The sequence below is a fragment of the Carcharhinus amblyrhynchos genome, chromosome 3 (genome assembly GCF_965287045.1).
Source record: "Carcharhinus amblyrhynchos chromosome 3, sCarAmb.v2.hapA, whole genome shotgun sequence".
NCBI classification, from domain to species: Eukaryota; Metazoa; Chordata; class Chondrichthyes; order Carcharhiniformes; family Carcharhinidae; genus Carcharhinus; species Carcharhinus amblyrhynchos.
Genome location: NC_137326.1, coordinates 22,956,075 through 22,982,521, shown reverse-complemented (window position 1 = coordinate 22,982,521; position 26,447 = coordinate 22,956,075). Strand labels below are relative to the sequence as shown.

At 39.2% G+C, this 26,447-nt stretch overlaps 2 protein-coding genes across 2 annotated transcripts in view; one reads left to right on the top strand and one right to left on the bottom strand.

Moving 5' to 3' along the window:
• acad9 (acyl-CoA dehydrogenase family, member 9) overlaps positions 1-23,110 on the top strand; it is a 54,272-nt gene extending 31,162 nt beyond the window's left edge. Inside the window, exons 9-18 of the mRNA XM_080182191.1 lie at positions 395-470; positions 2,508-2,578; positions 3,527-3,646; positions 4,692-4,820; positions 10,033-10,112; positions 11,611-11,737; positions 13,594-13,671; positions 17,968-18,096; positions 20,627-20,699; positions 22,451-23,110. Coding sequence (XP_080038317.1) covers positions 395-470; positions 2,508-2,578; positions 3,527-3,646; positions 4,692-4,820; positions 10,033-10,112; positions 11,611-11,737; positions 13,594-13,671; positions 17,968-18,096; positions 20,627-20,699; positions 22,451-22,551 — 984 coding nt within the window. The 3' untranslated portion in view covers positions 22,552-23,110. The remainder of the gene's footprint in view (positions 1-394; positions 471-2,507; positions 2,579-3,526; positions 3,647-4,691; positions 4,821-10,032; positions 10,113-11,610; positions 11,738-13,593; positions 13,672-17,967; positions 18,097-20,626; positions 20,700-22,450) is intronic.
• Positions 23,111-23,623: 513 nt separating this feature from the next.
• The window catches only part of LOC145362488 (uncharacterized protein FLJ43738-like), a 90,090-nt gene continuing 87,266 nt past the window's right edge, over positions 23,624-26,447 (bottom strand). The window contains exon 15 of the mRNA XM_080218508.1: positions 23,624-25,144. Coding sequence (XP_080074634.1) covers positions 24,962-25,144 — 183 coding nt within the window. The 3' untranslated portion in view covers positions 23,624-24,961. The remainder of the gene's footprint in view (positions 25,145-26,447) is intronic.

The following is a 26,447-nucleotide window of genomic DNA, read 5'->3' as shown; positions in this document are numbered from 1 at the left end:
TTTCTTGTGAAGGCTCTTCACAACTTAAGTCGCTCACCCCGGTATCATTCTGGTAAATGTGCACTTGTTCTGCTTATTATTTCTGGTTGATATTAATAAGAGGCATCTTAGTTGAGAGAATCATACATGATTTAAAAAGTGGTACTGTTAGGATTTGTACTGAAAAAGGGAAAAATAACTTGTATTTGTTGCATTAAAATGTAGCTGTTTTAGAGGCGGCATGGAATAGCACATAATATGGACCATGATCACTTACAACTTGGCTCGTTTGTGCCAAAGCAATTTTGTATCAAGTTTTTTTTTTGTATTGAATTTTGGACTGATGGATGTTATGCTTTACACAATAGTAATTTTGATAAAAATCATATTAATTCTTTCTTCTGATCTCCTCCAGGTGGCCATGAGGATCTTGAATAGTGGACGATTTAGCATGGGGAGTGCATCTGCAGGAATGATCAAAAAGCTTATTGGTGAGATTATAAAAATGAATATTCCACTGACTAACTAAAAACTGAATAAATATCAACTTTACCTGTACGTAACGCTTTCACCTCTCAGTCCTACTGCACAGTTTAAGTATGATTTTCTTTTATTTAACACTTCAAGACCTGTTTGATTTAACAAGACCGCATACGTTGCCCTTCCCCAGTTGACCTGAAAGATTAGTGCATGTGAACATGTAAATTTGGAGCAAGAGTAAACATTTGGCTCCTCTAGCCTTCTCTGCCCACTCTCATCTCCCTCTATTGAATGGAAAATTCAATTATGTTATGATTGCTGCTATCATAGTGTCTTAACTATGAGGTCAATAATTAATTCCATCTTATTGGATAATTGCAGGTCAAATATAGCGTGCTGTCTGGTTGGCGCCAGAACAAGCTGTTCCAAAAAATTATCCTGAAAACATTCTATGCCATACTCTCCTGACAAATTCCCATTATTTCTTTCTTTATACCTTATCCTACTGCTACTGTTAGGGGGCTTATACACCATTCTCACAACTGACTTGTTTCCTTCATTATTTCACATCTCTACCCAAACCGTTTCTACATCCTGGTTACCTGAACTTAGATCATCCTTTTCTAATGTGCTAATACTATTATTAGAGGCTCCCCAATCACCTTTTCCTAACTTTGTGTTCACCCTAACTGTCATCTACCCTTCAATATTCAAGTTCCAATCTGTTATCATCCTGCAACGATGTCTCTGTTATGACTATCAGGTCATATTTATTTCTAATTGTGCTCTCGGTTCATCGGTTTTGTTTCGGCTTCTGTGTGCGTTCAGCTACGGAGCCTTCAGTTTTGTCCTTTGATTATTTTTGTAATGTCGAGCCTTATCTGCTAATTTATTCTTAGACTTTTACTCCCTCTACATTCTGTCTCTTTTTGCCATGGTCTGTTTATCATTTCCCGTATTAGTACCTTTCTCTCTTGCCTTTTCTGTACTCTTTAATTTACCACATCTTCCCAAATTTGATCTTTTGCCCCACTATTTAGTTTTAAACCCTCTTAACTTTCCTAGTTATGTGGTTCACTGGAATGCTAGTCCTAGCATGGTTCAGGTCGATTGTCTCGACAATAGCCCCAACTTTGCTCTGTACTGGTGCCATTGCCCCACAATTTGGAACCCACTTCTCCCATACCAGTCTTTGAGCCATCTCTAGTTTTATGTACCCTCTGTCAGTTTGCACTTGGCTCAAGTAATAATCCAGACATTATTACCTTTACAATTCTGCCTTTTAATTTAAGACCGAGCTCCTCGTACTCTGTTTGCAGAACGTCTTTCTTGGTTCTACCTATGTTGTTGGTCCCTGCATAATTCCCCTCTCCTCATTGAAGTTACTCTCCAGCCTTGAACCCTGGCACTGGGCATGCAACACAGCCATCTGAGTTCTTGCTCTTTGCTTCAGAGAACAATGTCAAATGGTGAGCTGTGTTTTTTTTTAAACATATTCAAGGCATTAAGAGTCAATCTCACAATTTAAACTGGAATCAGGTTCTCTTTCCTGAGGAACGCTGCTGAACTAGTTCTACTTGTTGAGCTAGTAGTTTGTCTGATGACCTCATAGTTTTACTGATCTGCCCAGTCCAGACTTCATAATTTGTCATGGTAGAAATTGAACTTGCAGTCTCCAGACTTCTAGTTCATACTGTAAACAGAAGACCATCCAACCCTACCATAAAACTAGGCAACCCTTCTGAGCTAAAACTGGATTAAACTAGAAGCACTTTTCTGTTAGCTTGGGAAGATGTTAGGAATCCCTTGGTACTAGCCAAAGAAGAGTAGTGGGTTTAACATGTTTCCTGGCCTGCGCTCTTCCCAAAAATAGATTAGCTAGTCAGACTCATTGAAAATATTGGGATCAAAATGTGCTACTGTACTTATGTACGTAAAGGGCACTAACTATTGTTAATTTAATTGTGAAACACAGCAATATTTCTGAGGGCTGGGATAAGGTGTGATTAAAAATTCAAATCTTCATTTTGCTTTTTGTATTTTTGTAGAGATGACAGCCGAATATGCTTGTACCCGTAAACAATTTGACAGGAAGCTGAGTGAGTTTGGACTGATTCAGGTGCATCTTTTTAAAATTGTTTTTACAAATAATTACTATTGATGATTAGCTGCTTAATGAGCCATTTTAGAATGAAGTGGCCTTTAAAACTAGTACCCAGAATTGAGATAATTGAATATCTTCATTTTGCAACGGTGAATTCTTAATATTGCAGAAAGTTGTCCTTTCGTTGTTTACTATTTAGTAACTTTTCATGTGTAGACATACATTGGTGCATATTTCCTGTGTAGCCAACCTTAGTGACAATATGCTGAAGTCCTAGAGACAGGAGCTTCTTTCTTCATTTTTCACTGTGCAAATTTGCAAAGTGACAATTGATAATATACCATTATTGACTGAGCTGGCAGAGCCCTGAAGAACACAACTGCTAGGCTGGGACTGCAGCAAGTGGTGAGAATACCAATCAGGGAAAACTGCTTGATTTCATCTTCACCTGTCTACCTGTTGCAGATACATCTACTAATTACAGTGTTGCTGGTAGTGAACTCTGCAGAAGTTGTGGACCCCCTGACAGCATCTTAGCTGTAGCAGTAAAGACTTGTGCTCCAGAAAAATCTGTAACACTGGCATTTCCCCGACAATGTAGAAAATTGTCCAGATATGTTCTGCCCACAGAAAGCAAGACAAATCTAATTGGGTCGATTTCTGTCCCACCAGCTTGCTCTCAATCAGTAGAAAAGTGATAGGGAGTGTTGTTGACAGTGCTACCAAGTGGCACCTGCTCAGCAACAACCTGCCCACTGATTCTCAGTTTGAGTTCTGCCAGGGCCAGTCAGCCCAGAATCATTTTGGAACTAATTTTTGACTCCCATTATTTAAAATGAATACAGCATTCTTGTTTTGCGAATAGTGAACAGTAGGAATAGTATTTTGGTGTGCCTGAAGATAATATTGGTCTTAGTTTACTGGTCAATTTTCATGTATCTTAACCATTGAGGTTTCTTCTAGGAGAAATTTACGCTGATGGCAATGCAGGCATATGTAATGGAGAGCATGGCTTACTTGACAGCAGGAATGATGGATCGGCCAGGAGAACCAGATTGTTCTGTCGAAGCAGCCATGGTGAAGGTAGTGAACTGCAATTTAAAATTATTCTTATGAAACTGGTTAAGATGATTTCATTTGTGATGTGTGACATTTGATCAGGAAGAGGAATTGTGTTCATATAAAAATGTGCTGCATTTTACATGCAAATTAGTTTAGACGCATGAGTAATTAAACTCACCACGTCAATATCCAGAAACAATATGTACACTTGTAAAATGTCAATCCTATGTAGTGTCAAAGTGTGAACTATATAACTGGATTAAACAACTGTGGGTTTAATTAAAAAGTTCTTTGCCAGGCCCCAAGCAAATGTTGGGAGTTATTGTTTTCCTATCATTTTCCTGTTGGCAGCTGGTGACAGGACGTGACATTTTTTTAGCTATTGATAATGGAATACTAAATTAGTGTTCCTGCTTTATAATGTTCACATCTCTAACTTTGTATCTGCATAATTGAGTGTATTACTTACTGTGTGATATGGGGCCAAGAGTGTCTTGTTATTCGATCTTCCTTTCAATAAAACAAATGTCACAAAGAACTATGATTATAATCTTCAATTATTATAGTCACCATTTTTCCAAAATGCCACTAAATTCCAATCATCACTTTTAAAAAAAAACTCTTAAATATCCTGGCTGTTCTATGTGACGGATACATTCTATGGCACAGTCATTAGCAGGGGTGGCATAGTGGTTGGCACTGCTGGCTCACAGTGCCAGGGACCTGAGTCCGATTCCCAACTTTGGGTCACTGTTTATGTGGAGTTTGCATGTTCTCTCCATGCCTGCGTGTGTTTCCTCTGGGTTCTGCACTTTCTGCCCACAGTCTGAAAGACATACTGGTTAGGTGTGTTGGCCCAGACAGGTGCTGGAGTGTGGCGACTTGGGGAATTTCACAGCAATTTCATTGCAGTGTTAATGTAAGCCTTACTTGTGACTAATAAATAAACTTTACTTTTAAAAATGGCATCCTACTGCACTGTAGAGATTCTATGATAGTACGATGATTCTATTTGTGCAGTGTGCCTAACCCTGGTGATTACTAACTGACTTGGCCTTATGATCAGATTTACAGTTCTGAGGGGGCCTGGGTATGCATTAGTGAAGCATTGCAGATCCTGGGAGGCCTTGGCTACATGAAAGATTACCCTTACGAACGATTCCTCAGGGACAGCAGAATACTTCTGATTTTTGAGGTAAGCTGAAAACTCAGTTGTCTGGACATTAAATTTAATGATAATTATAACTGATGGTTGAATATGTTGCAGAATGGAGAGCTGTTACTTAGCCAGGCAATTATGTGTAGCTAATTTAACAAAAAACCTTTTTCAACAAGTAGAAGGTAATAAAAGTTGAAACTTTAGTGGATTTTGCCAACATATTCACTGATTTGTGTGCATCCTCAGATTTTTAAATAGTGTTTTTTAGTGTGCATTTCAGTTTGTTCAGATACTAACATCAATTAAGTTTTGTTTGCTTTATCTCATATATGTAGTAGTAATTAGATTTATAGATTCAAGATATGTTTCCAAACCCCTCTTGTGATGAACCTGCTGAACAACTAAGTAAAGAACCTGCATTTTGCCATTTTTTAATGGAAAACTAACTTCTCCTGTCTCAAAGATCAAGCATAATTGTACTTGTTTTTGACAGAAACTGGCAGCCTGCAGTACATTCAAATCCCTACTGTCATTAATAAATATCTCCTGCTGAGAAACACAATGCTTTCTATCGTTTACTCAACAGACGTGTAGTCTGATGATAGAAACTTGGGTACTGTAGAGCTGTGCAGTTTTGACCTGTCATGAAAGAGTTATGGCATCAACGCAACAAGCAGGCAAGAGGCAAACATAAGGCTAAAATTTCATCTGCTCTTGTTTTCAGACACAGAGGTCATGATTTGCAGTCTGCCCAGTTTTGGGCAGTTTTGTTGGACAAACAGTATGCAAGCATCAATCTACCTGATTATCACATTCAGCCAGGCAAAACCCATGTATCTGGTTGTCTGAATGTTCAGCAGGAAGGCTAGAACACATTTGAGCTAGCCTTGAGCTTTTGTTTTCATTCTTTAATGGAATGTGGGCATCACTGGCTAGCCCAGCATTTATTGCTCATCGCTAGTTGCCCTTGACAAGGAGGTGGTGAGCTACCTTCTTGAACTTTTGCAGTCCATGTGCTGTAGTTACAGTCACAGAGCTAGGTGTACCATTCTATCTGGTGCCTAGGTCAATGTTGGGTGGTCTGTCTGGTTTCATTCCTCATTGTTTTTCTACAGTGATTTAATACAACTGACTGAGTTGCTGGGTTATTTCAGAGGGCAGTTAAGAGTCAACCACATTGTTGTGAATCTAGAGTCACACATTAGCCAGACCAGGACAGCAGATTTCTTTCCCTCAAGGACATTAGTGAATTTTAAAGGCAAGCTGAAAGGAAGCTGTTGCTGACTGCTAGTATTGCGACTGTCTGGAATTTGAGGCAAAGAGAAGGCTCACAGGTATACAATTCAGTGAAAGAGGCCATCAAAGAGCACCTTCTGAAAAGATGAGTTAACTCCTGGAGCCTGATCTTGAGGCCCGGGCAACAATGCTGCAAATTATTCAGTGACTCAGCCATCGAATGTATGTTCTCACAACATCTCCCAGCCACAATCTGGTTAATTTGCCATATTCCAAACACTGACTCATCTGCTGCCCCCAGTAGTCAGCACTAAGATTCAGATACTCCGTGTCACACTCTCAAACCTTCCAATGATGTCAGCCTCACACTCATCTCGTTGCCTCCAAGGATCATAGAATCCTACAGTGCCGAAGGAGGCCATTCGGCCCATCGAGTCTCCACCGACCACAATCCCACCCAGGCCCTAGCCCCATAAATTTACCCTGGCACTAAAGGGCAATTTAGCATAGGCAATCCACCTAACCCGCACATCTTTGAACTGTGGAAGGAAACTGGAGCACCCAGAGGAACCCACACAAACATGGGGAGAATGTGCAAACTCCACACAGACAGGGATCCAAGTCGGGTATCGAACTTGGGTCCCTGGTGCTGTGAGGCAGCGTTGCCAATCACTGTGCTGCCACTTCAGTTTAGCAGGCTTGTCACCAGACATAATGCAACACAATCACTGACATTTTTCCTTTTCTGTTGTAAGGCAAAGTGACTCGTAATCGAAGGTAACAGAACTATTGAAGACCAGTGCGTTTGCACTCCTAAATTCCATGTGGGTGTGTGTGTGTGGGGAGGACGAGATGTTGCACATCATGGGGCCAGCTACAACAGAGCCTATTGCATCAGGCATTCCTGAGAGCATCAAGGGGAAATGGTATATCACTGCCTTATGTAACTTCTTGGCTCCCAACTTGCTGTCTTCCTGCTATCTGATATGGGGTGCAAGCTGCATATGGTATGTCCATGGAGCTGTTGCATTTTACTGTACGCACCCAGTCTTTCCTTCAACACATCTCTTCCCTTCTGATTTTTTGCTTTCAGATACTAGTGTTGCCAACTGCCCAACCATAGCCTCAGGAGTCCAAAAGAGAACAACACCACACTACTGGTGAAGATGTACAGTCACTTGATCTGACATTCCTGAAGCTCAGATTTTGGTGTTGTGTAAACTTTAGAAGATGAGATAGAGTCAGGACCTGCACCCTTGAGTCACCCGGACATGAGTAGACTGTAGCAAGGCCAAGATGACTTTCTGGAGTTTGTGGCAACAGACAAATTTTGCTATTGGAAACCTGAGTAAGAATTTTGATAGTGGCATACAGAAGAACATCAGAGGACATACACCGGGATGTTTGGTGCTCTGGCAGACTTGCCAAGACATCCTCATGTCACTGTCGAGAAGCACGGAGGAGTTTGGTTCCAACATGACACATAACATCACGTAATGCTAAGAGCTCATCCTTTCCAATGTAGGAATGAAGGCCACCTACAGGGCAGCTCTTGCAGTCTCAGTCACTGACTCAGCTTTCACTCCAGCAGAGGTGGAAGCCACTCAATATTTCAATGCTGCAGTGAACTCTCTACCCGAGATGCAAACAGGCTGCCACACAGGCATCGACTGCTGACATTATGACTGTCTCTCAGTGTTTAAAGGGACATGCAGACTCCAACAGCAGTTCACCAATCTGGATTGTGAATGCTGTCCCACACCAAACAGCCTATATAGTTATACACGGTCAGATCAAACATGGGCAAGGAAACCTATTGATTACCATCTTGTGTAGTGTCCAAGGCTCAACCAACTTCAGCTTTTTCATCCATGACCTTCCCTCTATCATTAGGCCAGAAATGGAGATGTTTGCTGTTGCACAATGTTCAGTACCATTTGTGACTCCTCAGATAATGAGGCAGTGCCTGTCCGTATGCAGCAAGACCTATACAATATTCAGACTTGAGCTGGTAATTGGGAAGTAACATTTGTACCACACAAGTGCCAATAACCATTTCCAGCAAGAGAGAATCTAACCAACTCCTGTTAACATTCAACAGCATTACCATTGCTGACTTTTCCATTGTGAACATGCTGAGGGTTGCCAATGAGCAGAAACTGAATTGGACCAGCCATGCAACTATTGTGGCTTGAGCGCAGGTCAGAGCTGGGAATTCTGCGGCATGTAACTCCCCTTCTGACTCATCATAATCAGTCCGCTCTATTTACAAGTCACAAGTCAGGAGTGTGATAGCATACTCGCCACATGCTTGGCTAAGTGCAGCTCTGACAGAACTCAAAAATCTTGACACCAACCAGAACAAAGCAGCTCACTTGATTGTCATCCCATCCACAACCTTAAACGTTCATTCCCTCCATCACCAATTCACAGTTGCAGTGGTGTGTGCTATCCACAAGATGCACTGCAGGAACTCAGCAACTCTTTGCCTTCCAGACCTCTACCACTTGGAAGGACAAAGGCAGTGGATGCATGAGAACACCAGAACCTGAAAGATTCCCTCCAAGTTATGCGCATAACTTGGAACTATGTAGCCGTTCCTTCACTGTCACTGGATTAAAACCCTGAAGCTCCCTTCCTGACAGCACTGTGGGTGTACCGACACCACATGGACTGCAGCGGTTCAAGAATGAAGCTCGCTACCTTCTCATGGGCAATTTATTGCCTGTCCAGAGATGTAGTGCCTCCCATATCACATTCAATTGAGAGATGCTGATTGTTGTTGCATCCACCCGAGAATAAACCAGTCATATAAAAGTTTAATGTAACTGTGAACCTTATGGCCACTGGCAGTACCATCCTCATTCTGGTGTGAGGCTGCAGGTCCTTTTGAAGAAGGTAGCATCTAGGATGGGCAATAGATACTAGTGTAGCCAGTGACACCCACATCCTATGAATAAAGAAATTTTAAAAGATCTGTGTCCCAGCAGATTACTAGGGTTTTGTGCAAGTTGGCGCGTCAAATTTATATCACAATTACAATTTTTAAAAAATTATTGGGTAACTTCCATTTTCCTTGGATGACGTGCCACCCTGGGGAGTGACATTTGTACTGACGGACATAACCTGCCCACTCACAGGATAGCATCATTCATGTGCCCTGGTTCTGACACAATGTCAGTATCAGCACCCCTGAATGGATGCACCAATTCACCAGTTGACCTCTACAAACAAGATACAGTACCTGCACAAACTTTGCCCCAATAGAAGCTTGCCAGAAACATCTCATTGCAAGCCTAGTGGCTGAATTGCACTAGTGTGGTGTCCCTTGTGCAAATGTTCAGTTGCAAGTGCTCAGTACGTGTGTACGCTGGGCCTGTATGGTCCAAATTTCCACAGCATGCATCAAATTGACTGGAAAGGCGTTTGGACATCATGATCTGACCACTCCTGACATGACAACTGTGTTTGTGCCCTGCCCAGCATTGGTACACAGCGCAGGCCTCATCGGCAATGGCCGGGAACATGTGGCAGTCAAAGACTTTAGGATTTCCATAGCACTGGCGGCAGTAGCACGACAGAGCCAAGTTTTGCAGCTTTTGTTCAGTCAGGAGAGGTTAATATTTTAAATGCGGATTACAAAACCTCAATTTCAAGAAGTGACTTGATGAAAACATAAATCTCTGGAATGGCCGCTGATGTACACGATGAATCATGACAAATTAATATAAACATCGCTTAGTGTGATCGATAGTATGGCTGTGGTGTTTGGCAGCACTATCAAATTGCTGTATACTGACCTGTCTGGGTATGACGGAGTGAGATTATACCGAATAACAAGTGTAATAGGTTGTGAAATTTGGTGTCTGTTCTACACAAATAACATTTTGAATCAAGTCTTTTTACTAGTTGACATTATCAAATGTATCTCATAATTACAACTTATAAAAATTATTGGATTGCTTCCATTTTGTTTTGATCTATTGATTTGCTTTTTTTTCATGTTTTGCAGGGGACTAATGAAATTCTACGGATGTATGTGGCCTTGACTGGTTTGCAGCATGCAGGAAAAATCCTTACCGGAAAAATAAAGTACGTAGGTCCTAACAATTTTTCACTTTGTTCAAAAGGCCTTCCTTCCAAACCACTTCCCCCTGCCCCAAAAAAAAAATCCATGCTTGTGTAGTTACTGAGTAGCTGTGTAGAATTGGTTTGTTATTCTATTGAGTCAACTGTGAATGATGTAACTTTAGACTTTAACTCCAGTTTCATTGTAATCAGAGTACTGAACCCTGACCCTAGAGTTAGTGGCCTTAATTGTGCTCATTTTAAACCTGAATGGTTTATCAATTGTCCCAATATTCTGTAATTGAAGGAAATTGGAGCTGATTTAAGGCTGTAATTGCACTACAGTTGCAACGTCGATGCATAGCTAAAACTGTCGTATAAATCCTTGTAGTGGAACAAATTAAAACTCCTGGAGAATGGTCAGTTTGAGATTTGTACTGATAAAACAAAGCTTTTAGTATTTAAGTTAGGACAAAAATCTGAAACATGGACAGACGACAAAACAAGAGATGTTGTAGTACTATGTTGCGAAGTATAATTGGGTAACAAAGGCCAAAAAGTTAAATAGAATGGGTTTGAATCAGCTTGATGCAATTCTTTCAGCAATTGTTCAATATTTCCAGCTAAGTTGGGAAAGAAATGCTATATTAAATGAAAATATCAGGCAGACATGGTAAGGAAGTGCTCTTAGAAGTCGGGACATCTAAACAGGTTAAACACTTGGAGTTATTCAGATAATTTTGGAACATTCATAACTTGAATAAATTCAGAAATTCCAATTTTTTTCAAGTGCTTGAATTTTATTGAATCTGGACTCTACACGGGAATGGGATGGAGGAAGATGCTGGCTACAAAGCATGCTGTGTTCATTCCTGTTTAATAAGATTTTTTTCTGAGAAGTGTGAAAATTATTTTCTTGTTGAGATCTTTTCTGTTTATATAGGCTCTGCTAATTATGTACTTTTGCTTCTCATGAGTTTTCTCCTGCCATGTGGGTTCATTATAGAAACTCTTGATATTCTATTTTAGATACCTTAAAACAAGATGCAAACCATAAACCTAAAATTTAACCAAATAATACGCATAACTTTTTCCCAGTGATTAATACCCCTACCTGCTTGGTTAATGGCTTTGGGTTCCAGTAATTGCTACACCACATTGAGAATTTTTAATAAAGTTGTCAGCTTTTCAAGTGGTATTCACAATAACTTGGTAGCATCCTCGCTTCTAGTCAGAAAGCTCTGGTTGAAGCCATGCTGCAGAATTTAAAAGCATGTCCACTATGACACTTTGTGCAGAAACAAACGCACTTAGCTAACGCTATTCCCCAAACAGCCCTACCAGACAAAATGGAATTACTGGTCATCCATCTCATTTCCAGTTTGCTGGGTCCTTGTGCACTATTGACAATCTCTGTTACATCACCACTGGAACTACATTCATTAGCCTTGCAATTTCTTGGCTTTGCAATTTCTTTTTGATCCTCACTTTTAAGTCATGAGGTTTTTCTGTTCGCTTTCAGAGAGATGAAGAAAGGAAACGTCGGAGTTGTGTTGGAGATTTTAGGAAAAAGATTGGGAAATTCTTTTAACAAAAGAGTAGATTACGGCCTTACAGGCAAAGACGGTGTGGTGCACCCTAGTTTGGAGGTACTTATTCCTATAAATCACTATTTCTGGTCTTTATTTAAGATGATTTTTTTGGGATGTACTGAGGGCATAGAACAGTTCAGCACAGGAAGAGGCCCTTCAGCAATGTTGTGGGGCAGTACGATGGCACCGTGGTTAGCGCTGCTGTCTCAGTGCCAGGGACCCGGGTTCGATTCACAGCTTGGATCCCTGTCTTAATGGAGTTTGCAGATTTGTCATATGGATTTCTGTAGGTTTCTCCTCACAGCCAAACGATGTGTTGGTTAAGTGGATTGGCTATATTGGCCAAACAGATGTTAAATTAAACTAAGCCCTTCTTCTATATCCCTCTATTCCTTGCATATTCATGTGCTCATCTGAAAGCTCCTTTAATGCCCCTATTGTATCTGCCTCCAAGACCACCTCCCCAACAGGGCGTTCCAGACACCTACCACACTGTGTTTAAAAAAAAATGTGCCCCTCACATCTCCTTTTGAATCTTCCCCCTTTCACCATAAGTGCATACTCCCTAGTATTAGACATTTCAACTCTGGGGAAAAGATTCTGACTGTCAATCCTATCACCCCTCGTAATTTCATAGACTTCTATCTGGTCTCCCCTCAGTCTCTGCTGTTCCAGAGAAAACGACCCTAGTTTGTCCGGCCTTATTATCATTTACTGAAACCAATATTGAACAAGCAGAATAGGTCATTAGCCACTTTATATAATTAAAGACTTCAATATTTCTTTGCCCTAAGAATTTATATATAGATATCTTTTGTGTATTTATGGAGTGAGTGGGATGTAATGCCAAGCCCAGTGTTTGGTCACTAATTTAGAATACTGAGTAATTCAAATTGTGTTCTATTGAGTGGTATTCTAGGTTTGTTACCGATGTATTGGTGATTGAAGTTTCATACATTTTCCATTATAAATTTAAATCCATGGTTTATTGCGATTATTGTTTTCTCCTGGCATTAGACAATTGAATTTAAATGTAGATTTCAGGTGAAGCAGAGTTTGATGAAGGCATTTTGAAGTAAAATTGTCATAAAAGGAGAAATGTTTTCAGGGAGTAAGCTCTCTGGCCCATATTGACTCCTCAGGATACTAAATAGGGCAGATCTCTGCCAAAAAATCTCATTGGAACAGGCAGGTAAACTAGTTAATGTTCAGCTGACTGTCATTTGAATTTGGACTTGGAACTTCACAGGATGGTTATAGCACAAAAGGTGACCTTTCATCCCTTCATGCGGTGCCAGCTCTCTCTGAAAACAATTCACTAATCCTACTCCTCCAACCTTTTCCCATTGCCGTGCCATTGCTGTTTGGTTGCTTATCTGATTCACTTTTGAAAGCCATGGTTGGATCTGCCTCCCCCACACTCTCAGATCCTAACCACTCACTGCATTATGGAATCCTGTGGCCACCTCTGTGTACTTCCCTCCAGTGTGGAAAACAAACGTTCAGTGCAACACTTGCTTTCTGACCCTTCGCCAACTCGGTATCCACATGCTGACATTGTCTCTTTAAATCCACGTCCTTTAATTTTTCTAAATCTATAACATGTCACATGCCTTTTGAAAGTCTATTTACATAACATCAACCTCGCGTCCCTTACTTCACCAACCTCACGTTGGTGGAGTAATGCACCATTACGCCACCAACGAGCTTGCTCAAGTTAGTCGAGTGTGATGTGCCTTTAACAAATGAGTGCTGGTGTACAGAATGTAATACACTTCTTCAGCTGAGGCCTCACTAGTGCTTTCTAAAGGTTTAGCCTAACATCCTTTCTTTTTGTAATTGAGGATGATAGGATAGAGGCAGTAAAGTTGTAATCATTGATTAAAGGAAATATGTGAATTTGCTCCTGATAGGAGAGTGCCAAGAAAATGGAGGAGAACGTGCATTTTTTGGGAAACACGGTGGAAAACATACTATACAGATATGGCAAGGTAATTTGAACATTGCTATTCCAAAGAATGTACTTGTGGAAAGAGAATATTTAAAAGCCAGATGTTTGCTTTTGACAGCATCTTAATTATGTAAGTTTCAGACTGTAGTAAGAAAAGGATACAGTGAAAATATTTGGTGGGTGTTTCAGGATAAATGTAACCTGCAGCATGGCTCTTCTCTCTCCCACCAGCATACATTGGTACTTCTATTCCTATCACTAGCACTACTTATTCAACGCCCTTTTCTTACTTTATCTACAAAATCCTTGTTTCCCCCGCCCCCCCACCCCACCCCCTCACGTCAGTTACTCTGCTATTATTATTCTTCCTCTTGATTATCCATCCATACTTATCCTCCTCTCCTCTCCATTACCCCTCATATTCTTGTTCTTGTCCATCTCCCTCAGAAACTCAGTTTGGCTGCATAATACGACTTGTTTTCTTGTTTAAAAAATTCATCAAATTAGAATAAGAAAAGACACACCATTTCTCTCCCCATTTCAAAGTGTTAGCAATTAGAATGTTTAATTTACTATCTTCAAACATATGGAATGATGAGAAAGGTTCCTTGTTGATTGAAAATCAATTAATTTTTCAACAAAATGCCAATTTAAATGTGCCTGAAAAAGACCCACTCACATTATTCAAATGCAGCTGTTATTTTTTTAAAAAAAAAATACATTTGTTTAAACATTACCTGTACAAAGCTTTTCAAATTTGGCCTCTAGTTTCAAATAAAGCATATCAACACAGGTCACTGGTACATAGGCTTTCTGGGAAATGAGGTAGGTACACTGCATGTGCTCAGACTTCAGACTCCACAATCTACTAACAGGTTCAAATCTGCTAAGACCAACGTTTGCCTTATGGGGGAGGCCATCAAGCAAAACATCAATGAAGGTTAGCATTACTAAAAGAGACAAAAGACAATTTGTTGGATAAATGTAACCACTTCATTGTGAAATTAGTAAAATTTTGTTCTTCTAAATTTTACAAGCTTGTTTTTGTCATTGGAAATTTGTCATTGTGAAACAAAACTCAAGCTAAACCATGTCTGAAAGCAATTTGTCAAGTGAATGTAATACAGCGCCATCTAATGACCATAGCCTAAAATTACATATTACGCATCATAAAAATATGTATAAGAATTTATAATGGAAAGAGCTGACTTGAAAAAAAAAGTGAGCGCAATAATGAAGAAAGTAAACCAAGGTTATACACACAGGAAGTGTACTCAGATGTAAAATGTTAAGCTATAGAGATGCATGCATCTGGGATGTTTATGAATTGTTTTTGCTTTGGGAATAGTTTAAAAAAAAGACATGCTACTGAGGGGTAAATGCATTTCCAGAGAATGGAGGACATGCCTCCTAGAAATTAATTGCAAAAGAGAAATGAGCCTCTTTGTCAGTTATTTACTATCAGACTTTTCAATGGTCCTGTCAGATAAGCTGATCTTTCTCTTCACCCTACCTGTAACTGCAACCCAATATTCTGCTCTTTCTCCTTTCCTTCTCCCCCATGTTCATAAGAACTAGGAGCACGAGTAGGCCATTTGGTCCCTCGAGCCTGCTCAGCCAATGAATAAGGCCATAGCTGATCTTTTTATGGACTCAGCTCCACTTACCCGCCTGCTCACCATGACCCTTGATTCCTCTTCTGTTCAAAAATGTATCTATCCTTGCCTTAAAAACATTCAATGAGGTAGCCTCAACTGCTTCACTGGACAGGGAATTCTGCAGATTCACAACCCTCTGGGTGAAGAAGTTCCTCCTCATCTCAGTCCTAAATCTGCTTCCCCTTATTTTGAGGCCATGCGTCCTTGTGCTGGTTGCACCTGTCACCTCCCTGCTTTTATCTATTCCCATCATAATTTTATGTTTTTATAAGATGCCCTCTCATTCTTCTAAATTCCAATGATTATAGTCCCAGTCTACTCATTCTCTCCTTATTAGCCAACCATCACAACTCTAATCAACCTAGTGAATCTCCTCTGCATCCCCTCCAGTGCTAGTATATCCTCTCTCAAGTAAGGAGACTAAAACTGTACACTGTACTCCAGGTGTGGCCTCACCAGCACCTTATACAGCTGCACATATCTTCTATGTTTTTGATCTCCATCCGTCTGGCAGAGAAGGAAAAAAAAATCGCATTTGTCGTCCTAATTATCTGCTGCACCTGCAAGCCAACATTTTGTGATTAATGCATAAGGACACCCAGGTTCCTCCGAACAGCAGCATGCTGCAATTGTTTAACCATTTAAATAACAGTCCATTTTGCTGTTGTTCCTACCAAAATGGTGGCCCTCTCATTTACCAGCATTGTACTCCCTGTGCCAGACCCTTGCCCAGTTACTTTAACTATCTATATCCCTTTGCAGGCATTCATTCTCCTCTGCACACTTTGCTCTACCACTCACCTTGGTGCCATCTGCGAATTTTTACACACTACACTTGGTCCCCAATTTCAAATCACCTATGCAAATCGTAAACCATTTACAATTGTACTCTATGAATGGTGAGTTTCTGTATAGTAAGCAATAAACAATACTTTTCACTGTATCCCAGTACATGTGACAATAATAAATCAGAAGAAACAAATTGTTATTTTGAGGTACATTTGATTTTACAGCATGTTGTGCTTCATTGTTTAGTACTGGCATTTTCTGGTCAGATTTTAACACGTGAAGGATAAGGCCCATTTCAGTCGAGCAAAATATTGGGATCTCAATCTTAGTTTGCTTGTATCTCTGTTAGGTGAATGAATCCTGAAAAGAGAACAGCAAGAATATGAAAGCTGAATGAGACCAGTATATTTGTAAGTGGCAAGGAGAGAAACAAAAGGAAGTAGGAGAGCCATAACCATAAAAAGAATGAGCAGAGATTGGACTTAATGATGGTAATAAATCAGGGATACATGAACTTGGCCAGTGTATTAAACTAGCTGCGCATTAAATAGTATTATGAAATGCTCGTATTTCAATAAGTCATTTCTGCATTTGAATGTGAGGCTAGATGTGTTTATATAAACAAGACTCTTTGGAAACAGTGTGTCACAAACCATTGTACTGCTGGTAACAATCTTTACACTCTGTAATAATCTGGATCTTGGCATCACGGCAAGCGTCTGCACATATATGAATGATAAAAAAATTGTACCTAGTGTTATAAAAACACCTTGGCTGAGAAGAAAAATATACTAGCTCAAGATTGCGATGAAGGAATGGGCCTCCTTTTGACAGATTACTCTTACTGGACATATTATAGTGCAATGAGGTTAATGCCTGGTTGTTTAGTGTGATGCAGAACTCCACTAATTACTCTCAGTAAAAAGTCTGACAACACCAGGTTTCAGTCCAACCGATTTATTTGATAGTAAACTCACCAGCTTTCAGGTTAGCCCCTTCACCTGTGTTTACCCAATCCAACGCCGGCATATCTACATCCTAATTACTCTCAACATGAAAGAATCATGAGTTTTACTGCATAAGTTGCTGCAGGTTCACCGACACTGCGAGAAAGCAATAGCAGAAATAGATGATTGGGTTTCATAGCGAGGATGATCCGATCAACGTGACACAAAGAAGACAATAGTGTTCCTGTCCAAGATTTTGTTTAGCTTGCTTAGTACTTAACTAGAATACTGTGTTGAGTTTTGGTCTCTTCACATGGTGTACATTAGAGGTATAAGAAAATGTTAAGAAGGGAATCACAGTGGGTTTTGAGAGTTTGGTCACTTTACTCAGAAATGTAGCTGTCAAAGAAATTTGTTTGCAGTTTTTAAACTAACAAAGTAATTTGACTGTATGCATGTGTACAAATGTAATTAGATGTGTTGGAGAGAATGGGCGCAATCTTATTAATTTAGTGTCAGATTGAAAACCGGTGTGCTGTTCCCCAGCTGTTTTCACTCCAGATTTTGAGCACCTGAGTTTTAAAAAAGAGTTGCGTGGGGTTAATGTCGTCACCCTGGCAGGGCAGGGACTGTCACAGCTGGCAAGGTTGGCTCCACAGAGGTTGTGGCGCTGCCTTCAAAGGACTCCTTGATCAACACTGAAATGGAACTGCATCCCACATGCACTCACCTGCAGAATGTATGTAGACCACATAAGCATAATATGTCATTAATAATGGGAAAAATGAGATATTCTTTGCTTTTCAAGGCAGAAATTCACCACCATATTTTTTTTGAAACCTTTTAATTTGGCTGATTCAGATATTGAAATGATCAAACTTGGTACATTTCTGGTGAGGTTCTTTTAGCTTATTGTAATATCATTGTGACTTTCCTTTTCAGACAATAGTAGAAGAGCAGCTGGTAGTGAAGAGAGTGGCTGACATTCTTATTAATCTATATGCCATGACGGCAGTTATCTCGAGAGCAAGTCGCTCCATCAGCATTGGTCTTCGCAATCATGACCATGAGGTAGGTGCATACTATCTATGCAATGCATAAACCTTCAATTAAATCACCTCAATTGCACTGATCTTCTGAAATTTCAGGACCAAAACCTTATTTCCAGTAATTGAGTTGAATATTTAAAATTACAATAGAAATTAATTATGGGGAGCTTTATCTTTTGCAAGAAGGGTCTTCAAAAGCAAAAGGAAAATAAATTCTGAGTGCTGGAGTTAGAAATGAATCTTTGTTTTAACAGTGGGTGAATAAATCCAGATGAAATTTCTCAAAGAGGAAAACACCTCGTATAGAATCTGACCATTACTAATGGTCTTAAAAATCTTTTTAATTAATTGTGGCTGGGGTTGAGATTGAATGGATCATAAAATTAATTTAAAAATTGGGAAGAAAATTAATGAATTCAATCATGGAGCGGAAGAAAAGGGAGATCCTGTGAATCTGTTGGCTAAAGAGAAATATGTTGCTTATAAATGTAATTCTTAAGAGTGTCTTTTTTTTTTTGTAGCCCTAATTTGATTTTCTTTTCACCATTCTTAATTTGACTGGATTGTGCGTTAACCCTTGTCAAAGAATTTCCTGTTGTTTAAGCCTCCCTCGCTCTATAAATGGCCTCGAGGAAGCTTGCCTGGAATAATTTGTTTGTTCTTTCCTTGTGTGCCTTTGCTCAATGCATTTCCCCAACTGGATTAGCAAGTGATTACAGCTGTGCATAGTGGTGGGAGTGGAATTGCAGATGCAGAGCAATTTCCTGACATTTCATAGCACAGCAGGATCCCAACACATCGGCAATATTTGTGTTAGATGATAACCCAAATAAATCCGATGAAAATTTAATGATGTTCCACATGACAACCTTATTTCAATTATTTCCTTCAACTATGTGTTGCATATGAAATATGATATAAAACATTCCACATTTTTGAAAACTATTACTTTGTCCAATCTTGAATTTTTTTCTTGGTAACAGTCAGCAATGATCTAACAATTCTTCCTTTTGTGGAACGGAATGTATATTATATTGCAGTCTCCTTTATTATCCACCTTGGCAGCCTCTGCTGTTCTGGAACTGATAGTTTCCACTTGATTCCTCTACATCACATCATCTGTGATTGATTTTAGATGGCTGATTATTATGAGTCTTCTGGTCAATGTGCCAGAGATAGAACAATTCCACGATAACTCCAGACTGGTAGTTGTTCAGCAGGTTGCTTTTCAAAGTTCAGCTCGTAAATAGGATATGGACTTTAATGCATGCATTAATACAAATTTACATAATAGCCATATGCCATTGGACTACAAAGTCATATTTAGTGAAGAAATGTATGCCTTCTGAAAGTGTTACAGACAAACCAAAATGTGCATTTCGTGTTTATAAAATTACTTAAAATAATTGAGCTGATTATATAAGATTTTTATGTTGAGCTTATAATGTCCCTCTATTATTTTTGTAATATTTAAGTGAAGTAAAATAATAGATTCAAAAACAGAAAATGTTGGAAAATCTCAGCAGATCTGTCAGCATCTGTGGGAAGAGAATAGAGCCAACATTTTGAATCTGGTTGATCCTTTGTCATAAACGTTGGTTCTAATCTCTCTCCACAGATGCAGTCAGACTTACTGAGATTGTCCAGCATTTTCTGATTCAGATTCTAGCATCCACAGTATTTTGCCTTTATAAAATGGTAGATTGTTTAACCACTTGTTTGGTTTTCTGTCAACCAAGTAGAGGGCAATTTTTTTCCACTTTATTCTAGTGCTCCCTATAGAGCAGATAGCTAAAGGAATCAATGATATCATACTTGGTTCCCTTTCTCTATTTGAAGAATGCTGCATATAAAAATTCACGATAAGACTGTTCCAGATAATGATTTAATCTGTCATTCCAATGCCTACAGACAGCACTTGTGAATAATCAAATTCACTAAAGCCTATGCTCATTTCTAAAATGACATGTTATGTGGCATCGTTTGCGTGTTATTTAGTAAACCTGTATGTCGCAAGACAGAAACCCCAAGTAAAACAGATCCTAGCTATCAGGAAATTGAAACTGGGTGTAAAATTCTAAAGGATCAGTTAAAGGAAAAAAATTGCATTCATTGCTTATGAATTTAACACTCATAAATATATTTTCTGTTCCAAAGAAATACTGTTTATATAAATTTAGAGAAATGAGGTAATCCTCATAACAGGATTTTTTTGAAATAAAAATTAAGACCATCAGACCATTTATCACAGTAATGGTTTAAGTTTCATTTGCGAGCCAGTAAGTGTTTTGACCTTCTTTCCAAAATTGTTACAAACTTTTCAGTAACACATTTCAACACAATAAGGGTATTTCTTGACCGTTTATAATTGAGTTTGCTGTGCTACTGGAGTGAAATTCTGAATTCCTGTTGAATTGTGTAGTTTTTATTAAAGCATGATTTAATGCATTCTGCCAGAGTAAAAAGAGAGACAGACTGACGCGTCTGCTTCCTCTTTGGTTTGACTTGATTTCCTGAAAGCTTTTCCAGATGTTCTCTATTTCTGTCACCAGGTTTTACTTGCCAACACCTTTTGCTCTGGGGCCTATTTCCAGAATAATTACCTATTGGCTCAACTACAGAAAAGTGAGTTATTTCATGAATTCAGTGACAGTAACGGTCGTTGCTAAGTACTATATGCATAAGTATTAGTTTTGCTGTGATCTCTGGTAATGTATTTTGGGAGGGGTAGTTTTCTTTAGTAAAATCTAAAGTATATACATAATTGTATCTATTTTTAACAAGAAATACAATAAATTTTGTTAGGCTGATTTGTGCCTATGTCCCCTGTGCAGTGAAAAATCCAGTATAATTCTTCTAGATGAATGAACTAAATGTTTACAAGGAGACAGAGAATCAGAGTGCAAGTTGCTTAGTGCCCATTACTTATATAAGTTAGAGAATGGTTCAACAAATTATTTCATTATAAATAAAAACGAAAGGGTTAGAATTATTTGTTCTTCTCCTTTCTTCCTATTCTGCCTAATTAAAGTTAAATACTACCCTGGTAGTGTGTGTGTTAAGTGACTTATTTCTTCTCATCGCCACTCGTTATCCAAAGATCTATAATACTATGAGCCAAGCCTCATTCAAGGTAGAAGAAAAATACCAATTCAAACACACCAGCACTGTGGAAATGTAGCTGGGTACCGTTGTGCATCCAGTCAACACTGAATTATATCTGAATGAATGAAGCTGCCTAAGGAACACATTTGGCTATTGTGTAACACATGCCATCTGAGAGTAGGCATAAAAACATGAACTGAAATGAGCCATTCATTCAAGGGAATATTTCTGATTATAATTTGATAAATGGAGATATTGTCTTTACTGAAAATAATGATGGAGATGAACGTAGGGATACAGGAGATTAAAAAAGACATGGCAATATGTGGCAAAAGACAGCTTTGAAAACAAGAATGAGGATTTCAAAATCAAGGCATTGTTTAACTGAGACCCAATGTAGGTTAGTGGACACCGAAATGATCGGCGAACAATACTTGGGAGGGGGGGGGGAGGCAGAATTAGCCGGCGCGGGTGGACCATTGACCTTGAGTGGGACTTACCGGTTTTGGGGTGAGAGCGTCTGGAAATTCCCACCCTTTGTGTGAGTTAAGACATGGGCAGCAGAGTTTGGAATGACCTCAATTTAAGGAGGGTACACCATGTGTGTTAGAATAATCAGGTCTGATGTTAGGAATGGCATGAATGAAGATCTCAGTGTAGAAGAGTTGAGGTAGAGGAAGGCAATGGTATGGAGTTGAAAATAGGTAGCTTTGGTCATGATACAGATACATAGTTGAAAACTCATCTTGACCTCTCTTATGACACTGAGGTTGCAAACAGTCTGGTTCAACCTCAAACAGTTGCTAGAGAGAGATATGGAATTGGTGACGAGGGTGCAGAGTTGTCTGGTGTGGATCAAAGAATGATTTCAATCCTCCCAATATTTAATTATTGGAATGTTCTGCACATCCATCACTGAATGTCACACAAGTAGTTTGGCAGTATAGGAACAGTGGAAGAGTCAAGAGAGGTGAGGTAGAGCTGGGTATCATCTGTGTACAAGTGGAAACTGACGTTTTCAGATGATGGCGGCAAAAAAGTAAGGTGTAGCTGAGAAATAGGAGGGGTCCAAGGATAGGTCACTGGGGGATATCAGAGGTAATTGGGAATAAGCCATTAATGGCAATTTTCTGGCTAAAATTAGATAATGAAGGAACCAGTCAAGTGCAATGGTGGAGAGCTCTTGGAAAAGAATGCTGTAATCAACTATGTCAAAAGCCAGGATCACCTGGGGTTTTTTCCCTAAAACATTTTTCCTTTTTGTCCTTTAGATTCTTCTGAAAACCTTGATGACAATATTAAGAAAATAGCACAGCAGGTGCTGGAAAAGAGAGCGTATATCTGCTCCCATCCACTTGACCGAACTTTCTAGAGCACATTTGACCATAAACTGGCTACAATTTTCAAAGTGTGTGCATCTAAATCTGGATATTAACACCAGGCAATAAAACTGAGAAGTATGATTAGAATAATGATTTAAAACTGATTTACTGAATTTAACTGTAAAAAAATTATGCAATATTTTGTAAGGTCTGTTTTGTATTTGAAATACAGTATCATTTGGCCTCTCTGTTCGCTGCTTGCAAATCTGGAGCAATTCTGTTGTCTGAAGTTAATTTACTTCAGCTCATCATCTGGCCCAGTGTTCAAGTGCATCCGATATCGGTTTGATCAACGCAATGTACAAAAGTACTGAGTCACAAACAATCAGGTTATTGTATGTCCATTTCTGTTTTCAGTGTTATTAGAGTACTTCTGTAAGTGGATTGGTCATTTCCATGATGTTACTCTTCTCCATTTCTCCATTCACTGTATTGAGTTTACGATTGTAAATACGTGAGTGCTTATTGCAGTACACGCTGAAGAAAAGGTGTGGAAATAGGTGAAAATGGATTTCATAAAAATGAATAAAGCCACAGTACTGATATAAATTAAGAGAAATCACTACAGATTTGACCTAACAATTAAGAATGTTCACTGACTTGGGAGAATAGAATAATAAACAGCTGAAGTACAATAACTGCATGTGAATTAATGTAGATAGCATCCCTGCATCTGAGCCAGAAGTTCCAGGTTTGAGTCCCACCCCAGGACCTGATGGCGAAGGAAGGTATGTTCATAATGAGGTTAAATGGATTGTGTGTGTCATCCAACAACAAGCCAAAAATGGCTGGTGGTAAGAGCAGGAGAGACTCCACACTCGATGTGGAACGATGCCCCTCAAGCTATAAGTCTCTGGCAACAGACTAATCACCTGTTCTGGAATTACTATATGGAAGTCGTCTTAGTGCGCCACTAGGTGTGGGCAGAGAATGGGAAATGAGGTAGCATAACCTATTTAAGGACCTGGGTTAGACCACACCTGAAATATTGTGTGCAATTTTGTTTCCTTATCTGAGGAAGGATGTTCTTTGTATGGAAGGTGTGCAACAAAGGTTTGATATGGTGGGACTGATGTATGAGGAGAGTTTGAGTGGGTTAGGATTATTTCCGCTGGAGTTTAAAAGAATGAGGGAAAGGGCGAGTCTCCTTTAAAAAAAAAACCTATGAAATTCTAACAGGACTAGACAGGGTAGATGCAGGAAGGATGTTTCCAATAGCAAAGCAAACAAGAACCACAGTCATACTCTGAGGATACAGGGCAAACTATTTATAACTGAGATTAGGAGAAATTTCTTCACTGTTGTTTGTTTTCAAGAAGAAGCTTGATATAGCTCTTGAGCCTAAAGCGATCAAAGGATATGGGGGGGGAAAGCAGGAACGTGGTTCCAAGTTAGAGGATCAGCCACAATCATGGTGGAGCAGGCTCAAAGAGCTGAATAATTTACTCCTCCTATTTTCTGTAATATGGTGTTTCTTGATCTGAGACCATTGTTAGTCTGACATGCAATTATTAATCTGCACACTGGTTGTATAGATCTTAAGTTTGTTCAGTGATTTTAATCTGTTGGCCTCAGCTGGTATTTGTGTTAAGACCAATTTAGTGGTGCCTTTTAACTAAATAATATACTTTGATTGCTATGCAAAATAGTGTCAACAGAATTCATTCAATCCAGTTTAAAAGAATGAAGTTTCTTCACTGTCGTCAGGTCAAAAACCAAAAACTTCCTTCAAGCACTGTGTCCCTGCAGCATGTGGACAGCAGTGGTTTAAAAAGACCTTTTCACCACCACATTCTTGAGGGCAATAAAGGATTGGCAGAAAATGCTGGCTACAATTCATGAAAGAATGAATTTAAAAATAGACATTGTATTCTTGAAGAAAACTGTGTGAAAATACATAAATCAGAATGCAATATAATAATTGCTATAAATTTTACAACACAGAAAAAGGCCCTTCGGCCCATTGTGTCTGTGCCATCCATCAGGCAATCATCTATTCTCATCCCATTTTCCAGCACTTGGTGCATGACCAAAGTGTTTCAAGTGGTCATTTAAATGATTCTTAAATGTTGAGGGTTCTCATCTCTACTGACCTTTTAGGCATTGAGTTCCAGATTTTCACCATCCTCTGAATGAAAAAGTTTTTTCCTCAGATCCTCTCTAAATCGCCACATTACCTCAAATCTATGCCCACTGGTTATTGACCTCTACTGAGGGGGAACAGTTCCTTCCTATCTGTGCTGTCTACATCCTTCATAATGTGGGTTCACTGATTTAGTTAATAAATTTGCCTTTAAATACCATTACTATTAGAGGTTGCACAAGTTACTCAAAAGCTGAACTAATTACTTTTAGTAATACTGTTTCAAATCAATTTTAACCAAAACATCAATGGTTCTCTTACTTGAAATCATTCCCTCTGAGATCAGCAAACTTCTTGTGCTCCATGTTATAACGAGGAATTATGTTAGAATTCATTTTCCAGCTACGCTTATCATTTAAACCTGGGGCAAATCCTTTGGTGATTTCGCGCTGATCTGGGAACTTGCAACTTAAATCTTCAGCATCTGAGGAAGTTGTATGCTAGGACAAAAATAACACACAATTCACTCTGAACTGTTTAATCACAAAATTGAGGACTTTAGCTTATTTAAAATAAATTCTATTCATTAGCAGCTCTAAGACAAGAGGAACCTTGAGCAAATTGGAAGATTTTTCTGGAAGTGTGTTCCACATTCCAAATTGTATTTTCAACATAATTACTTGTCATGATTGAGCCCTTCACTATTAACAATAATGAGGACCTCTCTACAACTTGCTTTTATGCATAACCTTTAATAAAGAGAAAAGGTCCCACAAACTCTCTCTTTTGGCAGGGATGGGGGGCTTAAATTCCATCAACTATCTTCGGCCTAATTCCTGTTTCATCTGGAGGAAATTATGACTCATCTTAAAACTGGATGTTAGATCAGTCCTGCAGCAGAGAGATAGAGTTCAGGGTTGTGAGTTCACATCTGGAAACACATGATGCTTACATTGACATGGAGCAGCCTTTTGCAGGAAAGAAAAGATCTTTGAGGCTGGAGATGGTTGAGTTGAGTAGGAAGAGAAAACGTTGCTGTAGATTCTATGGATGCAATTGAATAGGTACTTGTTGGCAATCTTATTTAAAATGGTTAGCAAAGATGCAAGCAACAGAAGTGGACTGTCAAAGTTAAAGAGAGCATATTGAATATTAATGCATCACATACAGAAAATATAATTTGTGATTTTGGTTAGGGCCATTTTATCGCTGTGGCAGGAATCTCATTGGAAAGAATCAGAGTGCTGCATGGAAAGAGGATGCCTTTTTTTGGAGGACACCCCATGTTCCAAGATCTTGTACAACAAAGAGAGATTGGAGATGAGGTTATAATTGGCATGGAATTAGGAATCAATAGTTTTTTTTGCAAGAGATTGATGATGGCTTTGAAGTAGGGATTCATTTAAAATTTCAGCTGCCATCAAAGGCCAGGAAGAAAAGTTGGTCAGCAGTTTAACAGGAATGGAATTTAGGGAGGAAGGAGTGATTCCAGGAATGAGATGAGCTTGGAGACAGAATGAAGGGAGGCAACAGATACTCAAAATAGATGCATGTATGTGATTAGGGCATGGGGGGAGGGGGGGTGGGGGGGATGTGTGGGAAGTCTGGGGATGGTTTGGTTTGGACAAAGAAAAAGACAGGGAAAGATGAAGAGTATTCTCAATCACATGACAAAATATCCATGTTGCTATTATGCAATTTTGGAAAAGAGGTCACTGAAACTGACCTGAATTTAGCAGCTGCTTTTCAGATCTCTATACAAATTAAAAATATGAAAAAAATGACTGCTGCTGTCTTGTATTA